Below are 17,089 nucleotides of genomic sequence, written 5' to 3' on the forward strand. Positions count from 1 at the left end.
GTGGCCGTGGCTTGCCATATAAAATCAGGCAGAGGCATTTAGTTACAGTTTAATTGAACGTTAAAATGGCCCGAGACAAGCACGTATCACATAGTAAGTCCACTTTCCCTCAATAAAGAAGCTATCTGCAGTCTGCTAGTAGGAAGAGACTAGTGCAGGGGTTAAGGTTGATGTCACAAACCACTCAGATTTACTTCCACCCCCTCATCTTTCAGAACCTACTTCGTGTTTAGCTGTTGAGACCTACAGACTGTTTTCCACTGACACCTTAGAAAATGTTACAACACTCCCACATTGTGTTTCCATTGGGTCTGTCGCCCAATGCTGTCCTCTCGCCGTATTGCTCACATCTATTCAACCTTTTTTGATCTAGGCCACACAAGTGCTTACGGCAGGGGTGGCCAACCCTCGTCCTAGTGAGCTACTGAGAATGCATGCAGAGTTTTGAGCCGACCCTGTTGTAAGTTAACATACCGGACTCAGCTGATCAAGGTCCTGGTTAGCGATGAACTAGTTCAGGCCTCTCCAACCTTGTTCCTGCAGAGCTACCCTCAGGTAGGTTTTCACTCCAACCCCAGGTGTAACTAACCCTGTTCAGATTATCAACCAGCTGATTATTAGAATCAGGTGTGCTAGATTAGGGTTGGAGTGAAAACCTACAGGACAGTAGCTCTCCAGGAACAGGGTTTGAGAGCCCTGAACTAGTTGAGCTACAGTAGGGTGTGGAGCCAAATCCTGCAGGATCCCTATTCACAAAGAGTCAAATAGCAGGAGTGCTGATCTATGATCAGGTCCTGCTGTCGATGTACTCTTATTCATTATCAAGTAAAAAAAGGCCAAACTGATCCTAGATCAGAACACTTACTCTGAGACGCTTTGTAAATATAGGCCCATGAGGGTATTGCTCTGGGAGGAGATGAGCACCTCTGGCAGGGGGTAAGGGGTCTTACCTCCAGTAGGAAGGGCAGAACGGGCACAAAGGTGTGGGTGCTGCCAGAGAGGAGGGTGAGGGCTCGCACACAGTGGATCCTCAAAGGGTAGTAGCGTGAAGTGGGTACCAGCCTGCACAGTAAGACAGATAGATTCACAACAGCGGTCAACACTACCACCTGCTGGTGAAAGTGTGAAGTTAAACTTTTTGGTGCAGTTTCAGACAGATTAAGCCTAGTCGTGGACCAACCCCCCCCCCCTCCCTTCAAAAGAAATTCTCCATTGAGCATGCTTTTTAGTCTAGGCTTAGTCTGTGTCCGTTTTTATGTTATGTGATTGTATTTCAAGTCAAAGACGGATAACCAATAGAAAATCGGCAGAGACCATAGGCTGGTCGTATCATGCTAACTAGACATTCTACCCTAACAGAGGGTATACATACTAAAGCACGTGTTATTGTTGATCTATACAACAACTAGGTGAAAAACAGATGGCGTAGCTTTATATTCATGTTACACTTCCGGAAAAGAGATGCAGTATTCTCCTTCCCCATAGATCTCTGTGTGATATCCTGGTAGTGTGTTCTACAGTAGCAGAGGCCATGAAACAGTATGATCCCAAGTTAAGCCCATAGGTCTGTGTGTGTGTGTACCCACTTGATGGTGCCCACTATGACCTGGCACAGTGGGTAGATGAGGGGCTGCAGGACGTCGCTGGGGTGCAGGGTGCTGAGCACACGACACCACAGGTACAGGCAGTGGACAAACTGCCAGTTATACACCGACTGGTATGTCTCCTGCGGGGATCAAAAACACACACACCTTAAAGTACGTCACATTTAACATCAGCACTGATCTACATGCAATTGCTGGTGGTTTCTAAATTATTACTGGGATACAGTTAGACGAGCAATGGTCTAGACCGGGTATTCCCAAACTGGGGTTCCCCAGGGCTACATTGCTGTCGGGGTTAAATGTGAATCAAATTATTTTCAAATGCATTTTTTTCACATTTTCAAACAGTCCATTTATATTTTCCAATGGAGCAATACATTTAGGTGAGTTTTTTCCCCCTCGCCTGAGTAGCCTCGTTTCACTGCCAAAAATAAAATGAAACCATCTAGTGTTCAGCGAAATAACAACACAAGGTCAAATACAGGTAGCCCAGTCAAATAATTAACATCCAATTACATTAACCGTCACGCTCTCGCGGGAAACCTTCACTCTTGCGCAGACATTTAGAAACGAAACATGACAATTTGAAAAATAAGCCACAGGATTTTAAGCGAGAATAAAGGCGACTTTCGAGTAGTAAGATATGTATAAAAGCAACAGATACCATTAATAAGAAGGGGCTAGAAGAGTTTTATATGGTGAGCTACCGAGTGGCTAGAACAGGCAAGCACCATACTACTGTGGAGGACGTAATTCTTCCTGCTGCCGCAGATATGGCTGGGACAATGCTGGGGGAAAAGGCCCCAAAAAACTATACATACAATGCCTTCTTCAAACAACACTGTTTCACGATGCATCACTGACATGGCAGGAGATGTTTTGAAACAATTACTGCTTCGCATACAAGCCAGTGAATTATATGCATTACAGCTGGATGAGTCAACAGACGTGGTGGTCCTGGCACAGCTCCTGGTATATGGCCGTTATGTTTATGGGGGTCAATTAACCTCTCTTGGGTAGAGTGCAGTATTTTAACGTTTGGATGACAAACGTGCCCAAAGTAAACTGCCTGTTACTCATGCCCAGAAGCTAGGATATGCATGTGCATGGTAGTATTGGACAGAAAACACCCTGAAGTCTCTAAAACTGTTAAAATAATGTCTGTGAGTATAACAGAACTGATATGGCAGGCAAAAACCCGAGGAAAATCCATCCAGGAAGTGGGATTGTTTTGATGCGAGTTGTTTTCCATTGAATGCCTATGTTATGGGTTAGGGCCCAGATTGCAGTTCCTATGGCTTCCACTAGATGTCAACAGTCTCAGACATGTTTTCAGGCTTGTATTTTGAAAAACGAGGAGTAAAAAGACCTTTCTGTCAGAGGACAGGGGAAGAATGCAGAGCTGCTTTGCGCTCGTGACCGATAGCGTTTACAATAGAATGGAAAAACAACAAACGGCGCGTTATTGTTCGGTTGAAATAATATTGATTATTTAGACAATAGACAACCTGAGGATGAATTATAAACATCGTTTCACATGTTTTGACGAACTTTACTGGTACTATTAGGATGTATTCGTCTGCATGTTTGACCATCCTGGAGCCAGTGGATTACTGAACAAAACGCGCCAACAAAACTGAGGTTTTGGGACAGAGGACTTTATTGAACAAAACAAACATTTATTGTGTAACAGGGAGTCTTGCTAGTGCAACCATATGAAGAGCAAAGGTAAGTGATTAATTTTATCGCTATTTCTGACTTTTGTAACTCCTATACTTAGCTGGAAAATGTTTGTATGCTTTTGTAAGCGGGGCGCTGTCCTCAGATAATCGCATGGTATGCTTTCGCCGTAAAGCCTTTTTGAAATCTGACACAGCGGCTGGATTAACAAGAAGTTCATCTTTAAGCCGATGTATAACATTTGTATATTTTATGAATGTTTAATATGAGTATTTCTGTATTTTGAATTTGGTGCGCTGCAATTTCACTGGATAAGAAGTTTTTAAGGAAGACATCCTCTTCTGAAAACCAGGACAACATGAGGATATTTTTAAAGTGGATAGCTTTGTGACATCAAATGGACTTTGGTGGTCAAGATGTGTTGGTATCTGTACTGATGGCGCAAAAGCCATGACAGGGAGACATAGTGGAGTGGTAACGCGCATGCAAGCAGTTGCTCCCAGTACACTGCAACATCCACCGAGAGGCTCTTGCTGCCAAGGGAAGGCATAACAGCTTGAAAGACGTTTTGGACACTACAGTGAAAATGGTTAACTTTGTTAAAGCAAGGCCCCTGAACTCTTGTGTCTTTTCTGCACTATACAATGATATGTAATGCTTTTACAACATACAGAAGTGTGCTGGTTATCAAGGGGCAAAGTATAGACACGTTTTATTTTATTGAGACGAGCTAAAAGTTCTTTAATTTTCACTTGCCTGACCCCTTGCACGATGACGAGTTTCTCACACGACTGGCCTATCTGGGTGATGTTTTTCCTTGCCTAAATGATCTGAATCTAGGATTACAGGGACTCTCCGCAACTATATTCAATGTGTGGGGTGGGACAAATTTGAGGCTATGATTAAAAAGTTGGAGCTCTTTTCTGTCTGCATCAACAAGGACAACACACGGGTCTACCAATCATTGTATAATTTTTTTGTGTGCAAATGAACTCAAGCTTACAGACAATGTCAAATGTGATTTAGCGAAGCACCTGAGTGAGCTGGGTGTGCAATTACGCAGGTATTTCCCCAAAACGGACTACACAAACAACTGGATTCGTTATCCCTTTCATGCCCTGCCTTCAGTTCACTTACCGATATCTGAACAAGAGAGCCTCATCGAAAATTGCAACAAGCGGTTCTGTGAAAATTGAATTTAACCAGAAGCCACTGCCGAATTTCTGGATAGGGCTGCGCTCAGAGTATCCTGCTTTGGCAAATCGCGCTGTTAATTAAGACACTGATGCCCTTTGCAACCACGTACCTATGTGAGAGTGGATTCTCGGCCCTCACTAGCATGAAACTAAATACAGGCACAGACTGTGTGGGAAATGATTTAAGCCAGACTCTCTCCAATACAACCCAACATTGCAGAGTTATGTGCATCCTTTCAAGCACACACTTCTCATTAATCAGTGGTGAGTTATTCACCATTTTTGATGAACAAATAAGGTTTTATATCTAAGATGGTTAAATAAAGAGCAAAATTATTGATTATTATTATTATTTGTGCCCTGGTCCTATAAGAGCTCGTTGTCACTTCTCACGAGCCGGGCTGTGACAAAAACTCACACTCATTCTATTGTTTAATAAAAGTATCATAGTGTGTGTGTGGCAGGCTTACAATGACGGCAAAAAACATTTGAGAGTGCGCTGACCCTGGTACGCAGCTGGAGGTTGAATGTTTGAAGGGGTACGGGACTATAAAAAAAAGTTTGGGAACCACTGAGATAGACCAATATTGAAACGCTTATCTCTGATGTTAGAATATCACAGACCAGTATAAAAACCTTTATAGGTAACATTATTCCTTCTATTATCATCATCAGCTGTACTTCCTGGTGTCCTACAACATAATTGCCTTATCCTTATTTCCAACATCCAGGGCCCGAAATTCACCACGCATCTCAGAGTAGGAGTGCTGATCTAGGATCAGTTTCGCCTTTTAAAACATTATAAAGGGGGCACGTGATGCTAGATCAGCCCTTCTACTTGGAGACACTTTGTGAATTCAGGCCCTAGTGTATGAATGGATGTGCGTCTAACTGCTAACCTTCTTCTTCATGGTCATGGCGTTCCTCAGGTGGATGGCCAGCTGGCGGATGTAGATGAAGCCGTGCTGATAGGAGGCCTGTGTGTCCAGCGAGTACATCTCCGTCAGCGTCCGCTGCATGAAGTTGATCATAGGCAGAACGGTGGGTGACGTGAACTTGCAGTTCTGCACGTACGAGATGTACATTTGCTGAGGAAAAAAACGAGGTTAAAGGGTGTTCGAGTTCGGTTTAAAAATAATTTAAAATAATAATTTTGGGGAGTTCCAACAGTTGTGCAACTTTATGCCTTCCACTTTGTGTTGCTATGTGCAGACACTTGCCACTAACTGGGAAGCGATATTTGCTTAGCACTTTTAATGCAGATGTGGAGACATACACCTTACTTACTAACTCTTGAAGGGTATTAACTCTCGTAGGCCAAATGAATGAAGCATTTTTCACCCACGATGGTCTCACCTCCCCAGAGGATGGAATAGAGAGAGACGTAGAGAACATACCTTGAGGATGAGGTTGAGGTAGGTGTCTTGCTTGTGTCGGCAGATCTTGTTGAGGGCCAGGAAAGCCAGCACGCGGCTCGTCTCCTCCCCGGTGCTCCACTGCTTGATCAGTTGCTAGGGGAAAAAAGGTGAGAGGTGGACTGTGAGAGCAAGCGTCGGGAATGGAGGACCCAGGTCCCAATAGCAAGGCTACCAGTCCAGAGCATAGTGTCGCTGTCGGATGTCTTGCATCGTTAAAAGCTTTTCAGGAAATTACAAAAACAGCCATATTTGACCATTTATGAAAATACAATTATGAAACGTCAGCGCTACTACTTTCAATGAACGTAATAAAAAAACAATACGGGGACAAAATGGAGTTACACGGTTCTGACAGCGGTAATATGCCATTTCCTAGGAAGGGATCCTCCAGTTCTGCACCACGCCGTTTATATACTCAACCGATATTAATGTGGTTTATCTCTGCAGGGTTATCATCCTTTCAACTAAATCATAACAGCTTTACATTACAGAAACATTATTTGCCTAATTCCCCCGATGATCATCATGCAGTTTGGTCAGCCTACATATAGGTGTTGCTGTGGTAACCGGAAATCACCTTGAGCAGGTGGCGACACTGTTTGGGGTTACACAGGTAGTAGGGAACCAGCTGGTTGGCGTGCCGCAGAACTGCACTGATGACGGTGGCCTCTGTGAGACATGACAAGAGCTGTGAACGGAGGAGGAGAGTTAAAGTTCCATTTATTTGCTGTTGTAAAAAGAGGTACATCAATTGAAACGTATCTTCGATAAGAGTAAAAGTGGTAGAAACATTTTAAAAACACTAGGGTACATCCAACACAAATACTGTATGCAAGAAAAGGGAAAGATATCAGTGACAATTCAGACAAGAGGGGGGAAAAAGGCAAAATAGGAGGGAGGATGAAATAAATAGCGGGACAAACCTGAACGATCCCACTGAGATACATCCTGATGTCCACCTGGTTCTTCTGCCACTTAGGACTGGAAGATGGAAGCACTGGCCTGAAGATGAGAAAATGAGAGAGGAAAGCCCGAAATTGATAAATGGATACACATAAAAAAAAATCTTTAAAAAATCGCCGTGCCACAGATAATAAAATACATTGGCTCGTCGGTTAATCGGTTTAGCAATTTCTCTACTCAAAACTAAGTATCGGGGAAATGGTTAAAGCTTATGTAAAGAAGAAAGGTCTCCATTTATTACTTCTTCTGGTCTTTATCTGGCTTTAGGTTGAGCATCCTCTGCAGAGCCACGTACACATCTCGGATACAGAACAGGACCAAGGCGTTGAACACTATTGGAAAACACACACCACAAATTATATCATCGTCCTTGGGGCTAAAGTATGTTGACACTACTAAAGAGGGGATCATACACACTCATGGGGGGTATGATCCCTACCCGAACTGTCGGCCACTTTGTATCGACACGGATCTCCCCCTTCTCCTTTGGTGGTCGCCACGGCAGCCTTGAAGGCCTGTGTGATCTCTCTGAAGAGGCGAGGTGTAGGCTCATCCTGAAGACAAAGGGATGGGAGGCAAGAAAAGACACAAGAATGAAGGGCAAAAGCACTGGTATTGTGGTACAGTAGAAACAAAAGCCTCGACCTCATAATAATATGTTTTTCCTTCCTAATTAATGCTGCCTGGTAAGCATTGTTTTTTAATCACGACACGCATGGGACGGTAGTTAATTAACCCAGAGGTTTGAGAGGTGGAAGATGGGACAAAGCACTATTCTAATGCAGAGAGAAAATATGCGTCAAACTTTGGTTATTGAAAAGTGCCATTATGCAACCTGCATCCCGGTGTCGTCTGTTTACAATGACTACACCTAAAGTCTGGTAGAGGAAAAAGGTTGAGGTCTATGCTCGGTGGATAGTCTGTAGGTAAGTGTTACCTTGATTGCGGCTTGCCACTCGTCAACCATTTTCTCTGTGACTTTGATAGCCTCTGCTGTCTTCTTGGATTTCTTGGTGGACTCTCCTTGTTCCTCATCATCATCAGAACTGGCCTCCTACAGTCACACATAACCTTAAAGTTAACACTCTGAAAAATGTAAAGGGTATTATAGAGACAACAAAGAAAACATGCTAAGGAATATAAATCATGAAAATTAACGAATACACGGTGAGTGTAAAATCAGCATCCCCTCAAATTTGACATTTACAAGTGTAAAATGAGATGTTCCTCTCTAATGCTGTTGGTTTAAGTCAAGCATAGGCTACCATTTAGATCAGAAAACTCACTCTATAGTCAGTCTATACATCATTTGAATTACGTTTTCAGATCATGAAACATTTGTCAAAGTCAAAGCCCGGGTACCTCCAGTTGTTTGGGCAGCGTGTGGTACTTCCTCTCTTCCTCATCCTCGGAGCTGTCGGTGTCGTCAAAGTTGAGCAGGGTCTGGTCGTTCTGCTGCAAGAACTTATAGAACTCTGGATCTTTACTTTTTAGCCTTGACAGAGAGTCTTTGTGCTGAGATGCCGTGCCTTTCTTTTTGTCATCACCCCTGCAAGACAGGAAATACTCATGTATTAAATAACATTCTACCAGGTGACCTGGGAGGACATTTGTATTTTTAGGGTATACTAAAGTATCTGGGGCAGACATTGACTGAAGAAGTGAGAAAGACTTACTTGTCTTGAGCTGCAGATTGCCCTGCTTTCTTCTTCGATTTCTGTCCATTCCGGGTAGGAGTGTCATCCTCAGAATCAGCCTCACCTGCCGAGTCAAAGCCAGATAGCAGGAACTCGTCCACACTGAGGTCCTCCAACTTCCTGCAACACAGAAACAATAAACAACCAATTTAGCAAACATTAAGATATTTAATTACAAAGTCAAAGATCAGTTACTTAGCTACTCACTCACTTTTGTACATCGCCTTGGTCCGTACAATTGACCTTATTTTAGTGCCCCAAAAACGTAATACTCCCAGATCAACTGTAATGTCTACACCATTGTAAAGCACAATTTCTCCCCTTTCCAACAGAATCAATTACATGACCCCCACGCTGCCCGTTTCTGCATAATTCAACAAGGCAATGAGCTCCGTTGGGTCTTTAAAAAAATGGCGGGTGGGGAAGTGAAACTAATGCGTGATAGTGAGAAGGAGAGATGTTGTGTGGGAAAATTGCTTTTTTTCCACTCGATCTGTCCAACTTATCACCTTATCGCCTCTAAAATGTAAATAAAACACTAAAGAATTTATATAATGTGTCATTACATACCTGTTTGAAGGTTTGTGTCGAATTTGAATCTGGTTTTTAGGGCGGTGCTAAAGTAATCTTAGAAGTAAACAGCGGCTTTGAGAATGATGATCGCATGCAATGATGACGCAAAAAATGACTAGGTATCCCCCCTTACCCCTGTCACTGTCCATTTCTAGTTTTTAAACGATGAGAGAAGTGTTGCACCTGGTGGAGAGAAATTGTAAGACAGAAATAGTTGCTTTATGCTTGCTGTACGTTACGACATTACACGTCACGATGTAACGGAGGGTCCGTTTTGTCAACTTTTCTCCAATACTATAGAGCCATTACCATGTCGATCAATGCTTGGATAGAAACGTAGTTCACACCCCCGATTTTGAAGTCAACAGTCCCATTAGTTTTCTTTGTAGCCTCATATGAATGTTGCGTTTGCGCACATTTGTACGGAATGGGGTGAGTTTACGTTAGCGAGTTTTATCAGACACGTTACAATAGTCTCTCTGCAGTGACTATGATGGCAAGTAAAGTTAGTTGGCTAATTTAGCTAGCTAGTTTGATCCGTTTAACATTACATTTCAATAAGCCATGCCAAAACAAACTTAAACTGAACAGGGGGAGTAACATGTTGATCACTCACTCAACTAACTTGGTTAGCGAGCATGCCAACCATTTCTAACCAAGCAAACTAGCTAACTATTAGCTAAGGCTAACGATTATTTCAAGTGCACTATCAACTCCACTTTTAACATTCCAAGGCAAATAAAGAACGACACTTGACATGTACAATACACTGAGAAACTAGCTACATTGTTATTTCATAGAACAAATGTGTTCAGTACCCATATTTCACTGTGAGCAACTTACCTTTTGCTTTTCTGTTTTCCTGCCATGCTGGATCAAAAACGTGACTACCAATTCGGTTCCCACAATGCAATGGTGTTAGTATGTAGGGGCGTTCCAGCTCGTCTTTTTTTTTTATGTCGATCGCTACACCAGCGTCAAAGTTGCTGTAGACAGATGGTTTGATGACCATGCTCGCATGAGTAATTTACCTGTGACCTGAAGAGTTTGTGAAAAGAAAGACCGTTCTGGTGGGCAGGAGACGCTGGTGCAAACACTGATCGTCACAGCGGAGCTGTGTGTGACTCCGATGAGTCTCTCGCACACAAGTACAGGTGGCAAGGTGGACACGCTCCTGTTGAAAAGACAATGGCGCAATATGTAATTTTGGGATACAACATATCTGTGTGGTCTACCCTGAGTACAAGATCAAATGGTAACAGAGGTGGTTTGGTGACCACACTTGGGTTATTATTATACCTTGCATCAGTTGCCTGCTTTGACCTGGAGAGTTGTATTGACTGCTCCCCTAGTCGATACATTTATATTTCTTCAAAGTGGGACGATTTAAGTACTGTCCCTTGTATGTGAATTTGAGTTTGGAGCCCCGTAGGTGAAATTTGGGCATGCCACGGTGACCATTATTTGGGCCGATGGTGTGGAGGCTGTGCTTTGGCAAAGTGGGTGGGGTTATATCCTTCCTGTTTGGCCCTGTCCGGGGGTATCATCGGATGGGGCCACAGTGTCTCCTGACCCCTCCTGTCTCAGCCTCCAGTATTTATGCTGCAGTAGCTTATGTGTCGGGGGGCTAGGGTCAGTTTGTTATATCTGGAGTAGTTCTCCTGTCTTATCCGGTGTCCTGTGTGAATTTAAGTATGCTCTCTCTAATTCTCTCTTTCTCTCGGAGGACCTGAGCCCTAGGACCATGCCTCAGGACTACCTGGCATGATGACTCCTTGCTGTCCCCAGTCCACCTGGCCGTGCTGCTGCTCCAGTTTCAACTGTTCTGCCTGCGCCTATGGAACCCTGACCTGTTCACCGGACGTGCTACCTGTCCCAGACCTGCTGTTTTCAACTCTCTAGAGACAGCAGGAGCGGTAGAGATACTCTTAATGATCGGCTATGTAAAGCCAACTGACATTTACTCCTGAGGTGCTGACTTGCTGCACCCTCGACAACTACTGTGATTATTATTATTTGACCATGCTGCTCATTTATGAACATTTGAACATCTTGGCCATGTTCTGTTATAATCTCCACCCGGCACAGCCAAAAGAGGATTGGCCACCCCTCATAGCCTGGTTCCTCTCTAGGTTTCTTCCTAGGTTTTGGCCTTTCTAGGGAGTTTTTCCTAGCCACCGTGCTTCTACACCTGCATTGCTTGCTGTTTGGGGTTTTAGGCTGGGTTTCTGTACAGCACTTTGATATCAGCTGATGTAAGGTTACACATGGTGTCAGGAGGCTCGGATGTATTAATTTTCAGCTATGGTTTAGCAGGTTTATGCACTCCTCTGGCATGAAATCCGGGTTTGCAACCCACTGGTCGTTCACATTGTTTGTATCGTATGAATGTGGTTCTTGAGGCATGAAATGATTCCCCAGTCATTGTGAGACTGATAATCTGCGCAGCGTGACAACAAAACAAAACGACCTCGAACGCCACCAATCTGACGCATGTTATGTGACCTTACAATTAAAATGTTTTAGCAAATCCAGTAGATTTTGCAGAGGTTGTTTAATCAAAATCTATTTTGTATTCAGTTTCTCAATCGTTATCATGAGCAATAGCAGAACATGTATCAGTTTACTTTCTGTGTTTTTGCCAGATATAAGAACGTTTTTAAAATGCACATAGCTAACGTTAGCTAGTTTCCCCTTTCAGGCTAAGTAACGTTACTTTTCGGTGTCAATTGTGTGTGCAGCGGTATACTGTAACCTTATAGATAAAACGCATTGCTTTGATGCGACATGGGATGTTGAAGTGATAATTAACAATTCAAGACTGATAAATTGAATCTCTTACATGCTGCACTTTTTGGACTACACCATATTGTTGGGTTAGCGAGTAACTGGAAAAGGTTACAAATAGAAATACATTTGTGCGGTCCTTGCGACACAGACGACAGCTGGTGAGTCTTGATTGCAAGCTAACTAGCTGAATCCCAACATCGCCATGTAATTTGTCAAGGCGGCCGGTGTCTCGCTAGTTTGGTATGAAGATAGCTATTGCAGCAATATCAATGCTAGTTATGCTTTAGCCACAGATGAAAGGAGAAACCTTTAGCTAGCCATCTGGAAGACTTGTCTAGTTTCTTTAATGTTAATCTCGTGGGAACCAGACTCGTTTCTGTTGGAACGTGATCTTGACAAATCGGCTAAATAGGATCGGACTTCCTGATTGCGTCACTGGTCTATCGAAGTTCTTGTCTGACTAGACCGGTGGTGTTCAAAGTTGGGGTCGCGTCGCGGGGGAAGTGCAGTGGGGTCAGCAAAACAAAACAGTACAGCTTATTTTATGGGACAATATACAAACGTTTTTGAGAAAGATTAATTCGAAAAATAAAATGTTATTGAGTAATTTGTTTTCTTTTCATTTTGTTAAGAGAAAAGTGTAATGAATTGAATCAAGTCATATAAAATCAAATGGTATTTGTCACGCGCGCTGAATACAACAGGTATTACAGGTAATACAACAGTGAAATGCTTACTTACAAGCTCTAACGAATAGTTCAAAAAAGGTATTTGGTGAACAATAGGTAAGTAAAGAAATAAAACAGTAAAAAGACAGTTGAAAATAACAGTAGCGAGGCTATATACAGACACCGGTTAGTCAGGCTGATTGAGGTAGTATGTGCATGTAGATATGGTTAAAGTAACTATGCATATATGATGAACAGAGAGTAGCAGTAGCGTAAAAGAGGGGTTGGTGGCTGGCGGGACACTGCAAATAGCCCGGTTAGCCAATGTGTGGGAGCACTGGTTGGTCGGGCCAATTGAGGTAGTATGTACATGAATGTATAGTTAAAGTGACTATACATATATGATAAACAGAGAGTAGCAGCAGCGTAAAAGAGGGGTTGGGGGGCCACACATTGCAAATAGTCGGGGCAGCCATTTGATTACCTGTTCAGGAGTCTTATGACTGTTGAGAAGTCTTTTTGTCCTAGACTTGGCACTCCGGTACCGCTTGCCATGCTGTAGTAGAGAGAACAGTCTATGACTGGGGTGGCTGGGGTCTTTGACAATTTGTAGGGCCTTCCTCTGACACCGCCTGGTGTAGAGGTCCTGGATGGCAGGCAGCTAAGCCCCAGTGATGTACTGGGCCGTATGCACTACCCTCTGTAGTGCCTTGCGGTCGGAGGCCGAGCAATTGCCGTACCAGGCAGTGATGCAACTGGTCAGGATGCTCTCGATGTTGCAACTGTATAACCTTTTGAGGATCTCAGGACCCATGCCAAATCTTTTTAGTTTCCTGAGGGGGAATAGGCTTTGTCGTGCCCTCTTCGCGACTGTCTTGGTGTGTTTGGTCCATTCTAGTTTGTTGTTGATGTGGACACCAAGGAACTTGAAGCTCTCAACCTGCTCAACTACAGCCCCATCGATGAGAATGGGGGCGTGCTTGGTCCTCCTTTTCCTGTAGTCCACAATCATCTCCTTTGTCTTGGTTATGTTGAGGGATAGGTTGTTATTCTGGCACCACCCGGCCAGGTCTCTGACCTCCTCCCTATAGGCTGTCTCGTCGTTGTCGGTGATCAGGCGGTGATCTACCACTGTTGTGTCATCTGCAAACTTAATAATGGTGTTGGAGTCGTGCCTGGCCATGCAGTCGTGGGTGAACAGGGAGTACAGGAGGGGACTGAGCACGCAGATAAAATATATGTTTATGTACCAATTTTACCAAATTCTTGCGGAACAAATGGTGTATACAGAAATTCTTCCGGAAAAGACTGGGTCCCCACTGAAAAAGTTTCATTACCACTGGACTTGATAGAGGATGATCATTTGCTGGAGGTTATGTTTTGTGATAATGTTATGGGCCTTCTTGAGTGGCCAGAAGGTCCAGAGTAGCCTCCCAGTGAGCAAAATGATATTAAAAAGACGTCTAAAAGATACACATGGTGTACACCAACCAACAAATTGCTTACTTGCAGGTTCCTTCTCAACAATGCAACAACAATTATAAATAATAAAAGATAAGAATACGGACATAAAATTGCTCAATAGAATAAACATTTTAGTATAATACAGGAAGGCACAATTTATAGTCCAATATTTACATGTGTTTTGGGGATACGTATTTTCCAGATGTTGAAAATGTGTTTTCCAGACATTGAAAATATGTATTTTACGGACGTTGAAAATTCGTATTTTACAGATGTTGAAAATTCATATTTTGTTGGTCATTGTTTCTATGGCCAAATTTCAACCGTACATACATTCACTTATCTCTACATGTCAATGAGGAAAGCATTATCTCACATTATCTCACATTAAAACAATTCCAATAAATAGGAAAATGCAGCAAACTGAAGATTGCAGTATGTAATATTTATTATTGCTCCTATGCACTTGTGTTTAAAAAAAAAAAAAAAAAAAAGTTTTAGAACTGGCAGTGACCATGTTCAAAGTTCAGACCAACAGGGGGAAAAAATAGTTTTATAACATTCTCAGTAACTGTTACAGAAACGTTTTTCTTGCTATGACTGTGATCTGTGGTTGTTTATCTACCTTAGTTGAATACACTGACTGTAATTCTCTCTGGATGAGAGCATCTACCGTAAATGTAAATTAACTATTGCAAAGCATGCTGGATATTATTCTAATGAGCTCCATCCCCAAACAAGACCACATTTGGTTGGACCGAACCAAATCTGAACCAATCATAGAAGTCTATTTCACAAGTTTGGACTGCACAGTAGAGTTTAGTTCAGAAGTTTATTTTGGTAGAGTACAGTACAGTAGGGTATTGTACAATATAGTATATTGCACTTTACTCATACTGTACTCTTCTGTATTGAACTATACTTTTCTCTACTGTACTGTACTCTGCTGTGCTCTACTGTAGGGTTTCCTAAACATTTAGTTTTTTGCCCTAGCACTACACAGCTGATTCAATTATCCAACTCATCATCAAGCTTTGATTATTTGAATAACTGTGTAGTGCTAGGGCAAAAAAAACTGCTCCACTGTCCTGTGCTGTCCAAACTTCCAAAACATAGACGTTTATGTTTGGGCCAAATCCGAGTTCAGACCGGACCAAATCGTAACCAATCATAGACATCTATGTTTGGGCCAAATCGAGGCTGGAAAAAAACCCGACGTCTGTAGACGTTGAAATCAAGGCAAGGGTGGACGGACCAAATCGCAAAGTCCATGGACGTTGGCGTCGGACGGTGCTCACTGGGCTGCAGCCGCACTGCCGATTTAAGGTGGTCTAGATAGCATCTTGGACATACGGGTAGTTATAATTTATGAACTTCACAAACGCCTTTTACAATTACACAGCCAACAAACATTTCCTGCCTAGGTTTCGTTTTTTCCACGCGGCAAGATAGTATCAAAGCATCACTGCTTCTGGTCCACCTTAACGTTTGATGTCACTCATTGCTCATGCAGTTTGCATTTACGTACGTCAACAACATGATTGAATAGAGGCTTTCTTCATGTCGTTTGCTTTACTCAAATATGGACGGAGACAGGCAGTAGAGTTTATCAATTTGGATGCATCGCGTGTTGTTTTCACGTTCCCCATCATTTCAGTGAAGAGGGGCGACGAAACCGCAACGTTTATCACCGGTAATTGGCATTTATTTTGCATTTTCTTGCAGATACTGTTATTCGAAGTAGATGGTGTGGGAGTTGGGGTGCAGTACCACATCTTTTAGGAATATACATTAATAGAAACAAGCTCAAGTAGGAAGGCATGATGACAGCATGCATGTTGTTAAAATAACAAAGATGGTGACGGTCACAACGGGGAAATGGCCTGTATAAATTGAAGCCGTATGTCTAGCAGCCATCCAGAATGCTGAATGAGTCAGAAAAAGGAAATGTGTATGTGGAATAGCTTTGTGTGGCATGGCCGCGGATAATGCAGTCGGTGTGTCTTTTACTGCAGTGACAAAATGCATTCTCATGGGTGGTGGCAAACTTGTATGCGTTAAAAATACAATGCTCTTGAATGCAGTGGCGGACGAGTTTTTCAATATTTTTTTTATAAACAGCTTTAATTATATTACACCATATTCACCCAGCTCAATGAAACATCGATAGGTTTAGGTGGATTTTCCCTATGCCCATCATGAAGTTGCTACAACCTAGCCTATGAATGAAAGTTTACAACGTACGCAAGGTTCATAGGTCGAGAGAAATTTGAGTAATCAAGGTGGCAGACATTGACACATTCGATAACGCCCTGCACACTATTGACTGCATCTAACTGATATAGGGTGTAATCATTAGTCCAACAGTCGGGTATGTTAAGCCCGTTCCGTTTAATAAACGTCTAACAGAATCGGCGGAATGAATACATCCCTGATCACACGCAAACAGTTCACTTCATAGCGGCCACAAACAGTGCTTTCGGAAAGTATTCAGACCCCTCGACTTTGTTAAGTTACAGCCTTATTCTAAAATTGATTGAATAGTTTTTTTACTCAATCTACACACAATACCCCATAATGACAAAGCAAAAACAGGTTTTTAGATTTTTTAAAAATGCATAAAAAGAAAAATTGAAATATTACATTTACATAAGTATTCAGACCCTTTACTCAGTACTTTTGAAGCACTTTTGGCAACAATTACAATCTCGTGTCAGATTGGGTGCTACGCTGCAAGCTTGGCACACCTGTATTTGGGGAGTTTCTCTCATTCTCTGCAGATCCCCTCGAGCGCTGTCAGGTTGGATGGGGAGCGTCACTGCACAGCTACTTTCAGGTCTCTCCAGAGCTGTTAGATTGGGTTCAAGTCCGGGCTTTGGCTGGGCCACTCAAGGACATTGACTTGTCCCCGAAGCCACTCCTGCGTTGTCTTGGCTGTGTGTTTAGGATCATTGTCCTGTTGGAAGGTGAACCTTCGCCCCAGACTGAGGTCCTGAGCATTCTGGAGCAGGATTTCATCAAGGATCTCTCCGTACT

General features: G+C 42.8%; 2 protein-coding genes across 6 annotated transcripts in view; one reads left to right on the forward strand and one right to left on the reverse strand.

Annotated features, from left to right (window-relative positions):
* Positions 1-10,089, reverse strand: part of noc2l (NOC2-like nucleolar associated transcriptional repressor) — a 29,282-nt gene extending 19,193 nt beyond the window's left edge. Inside the window, exons 1-12 of the mRNA XM_071371752.1 lie at positions 9,975-10,089; positions 8,538-8,678; positions 8,224-8,410; positions 7,799-7,915; positions 7,301-7,415; positions 7,103-7,193; positions 6,822-6,900; positions 6,476-6,586; positions 5,878-5,991; positions 5,380-5,568; positions 1,587-1,726; positions 951-1,062 (exon numbers count right to left, since the gene is read on the reverse strand). Of these exons, the coding sequence (XP_071227853.1) occupies positions 951-1,062; positions 1,587-1,726; positions 5,380-5,568; positions 5,878-5,991; positions 6,476-6,586; positions 6,822-6,900; positions 7,103-7,193; positions 7,301-7,415; positions 7,799-7,915; positions 8,224-8,410; positions 8,538-8,678; positions 9,975-10,000 (1,422 nt within the window). The 5' untranslated portion in view covers positions 10,001-10,089. The remainder of the gene's footprint in view (positions 1-950; positions 1,063-1,586; positions 1,727-5,379; positions 5,569-5,877; positions 5,992-6,475; positions 6,587-6,821; positions 6,901-7,102; positions 7,194-7,300; positions 7,416-7,798; positions 7,916-8,223; positions 8,411-8,537; positions 8,679-9,974) is intronic.
* Positions 10,090-15,298: 5,209 nt separating this feature from the next.
* The window catches only part of klhl17 (kelch-like family member 17), a 34,166-nt gene continuing 32,375 nt past the window's right edge, over positions 15,299-17,089 (forward strand). For 3 of the 5 annotated variants that reach the window (XM_071371754.1, XM_071371755.1, XM_071371757.1), the window contains exon 1: positions 15,302-15,746. The gene's annotated coding sequence lies outside the window, so the exon portion shown is untranslated. Of the gene's footprint in view, positions 15,747-17,089 lie in introns of all 5 variants that reach the window. The other 2 variants (XM_071371753.1, XM_071371756.1) reach the window with 2 other exon arrangements.

The sequence above is a fragment of the Salvelinus alpinus genome, chromosome 28 (assembly GCF_045679555.1).
Source record: "Salvelinus alpinus chromosome 28, SLU_Salpinus.1, whole genome shotgun sequence".
Classification (NCBI taxonomy): Eukaryota; Metazoa; Chordata; class Actinopteri; order Salmoniformes; family Salmonidae; genus Salvelinus; species Salvelinus alpinus.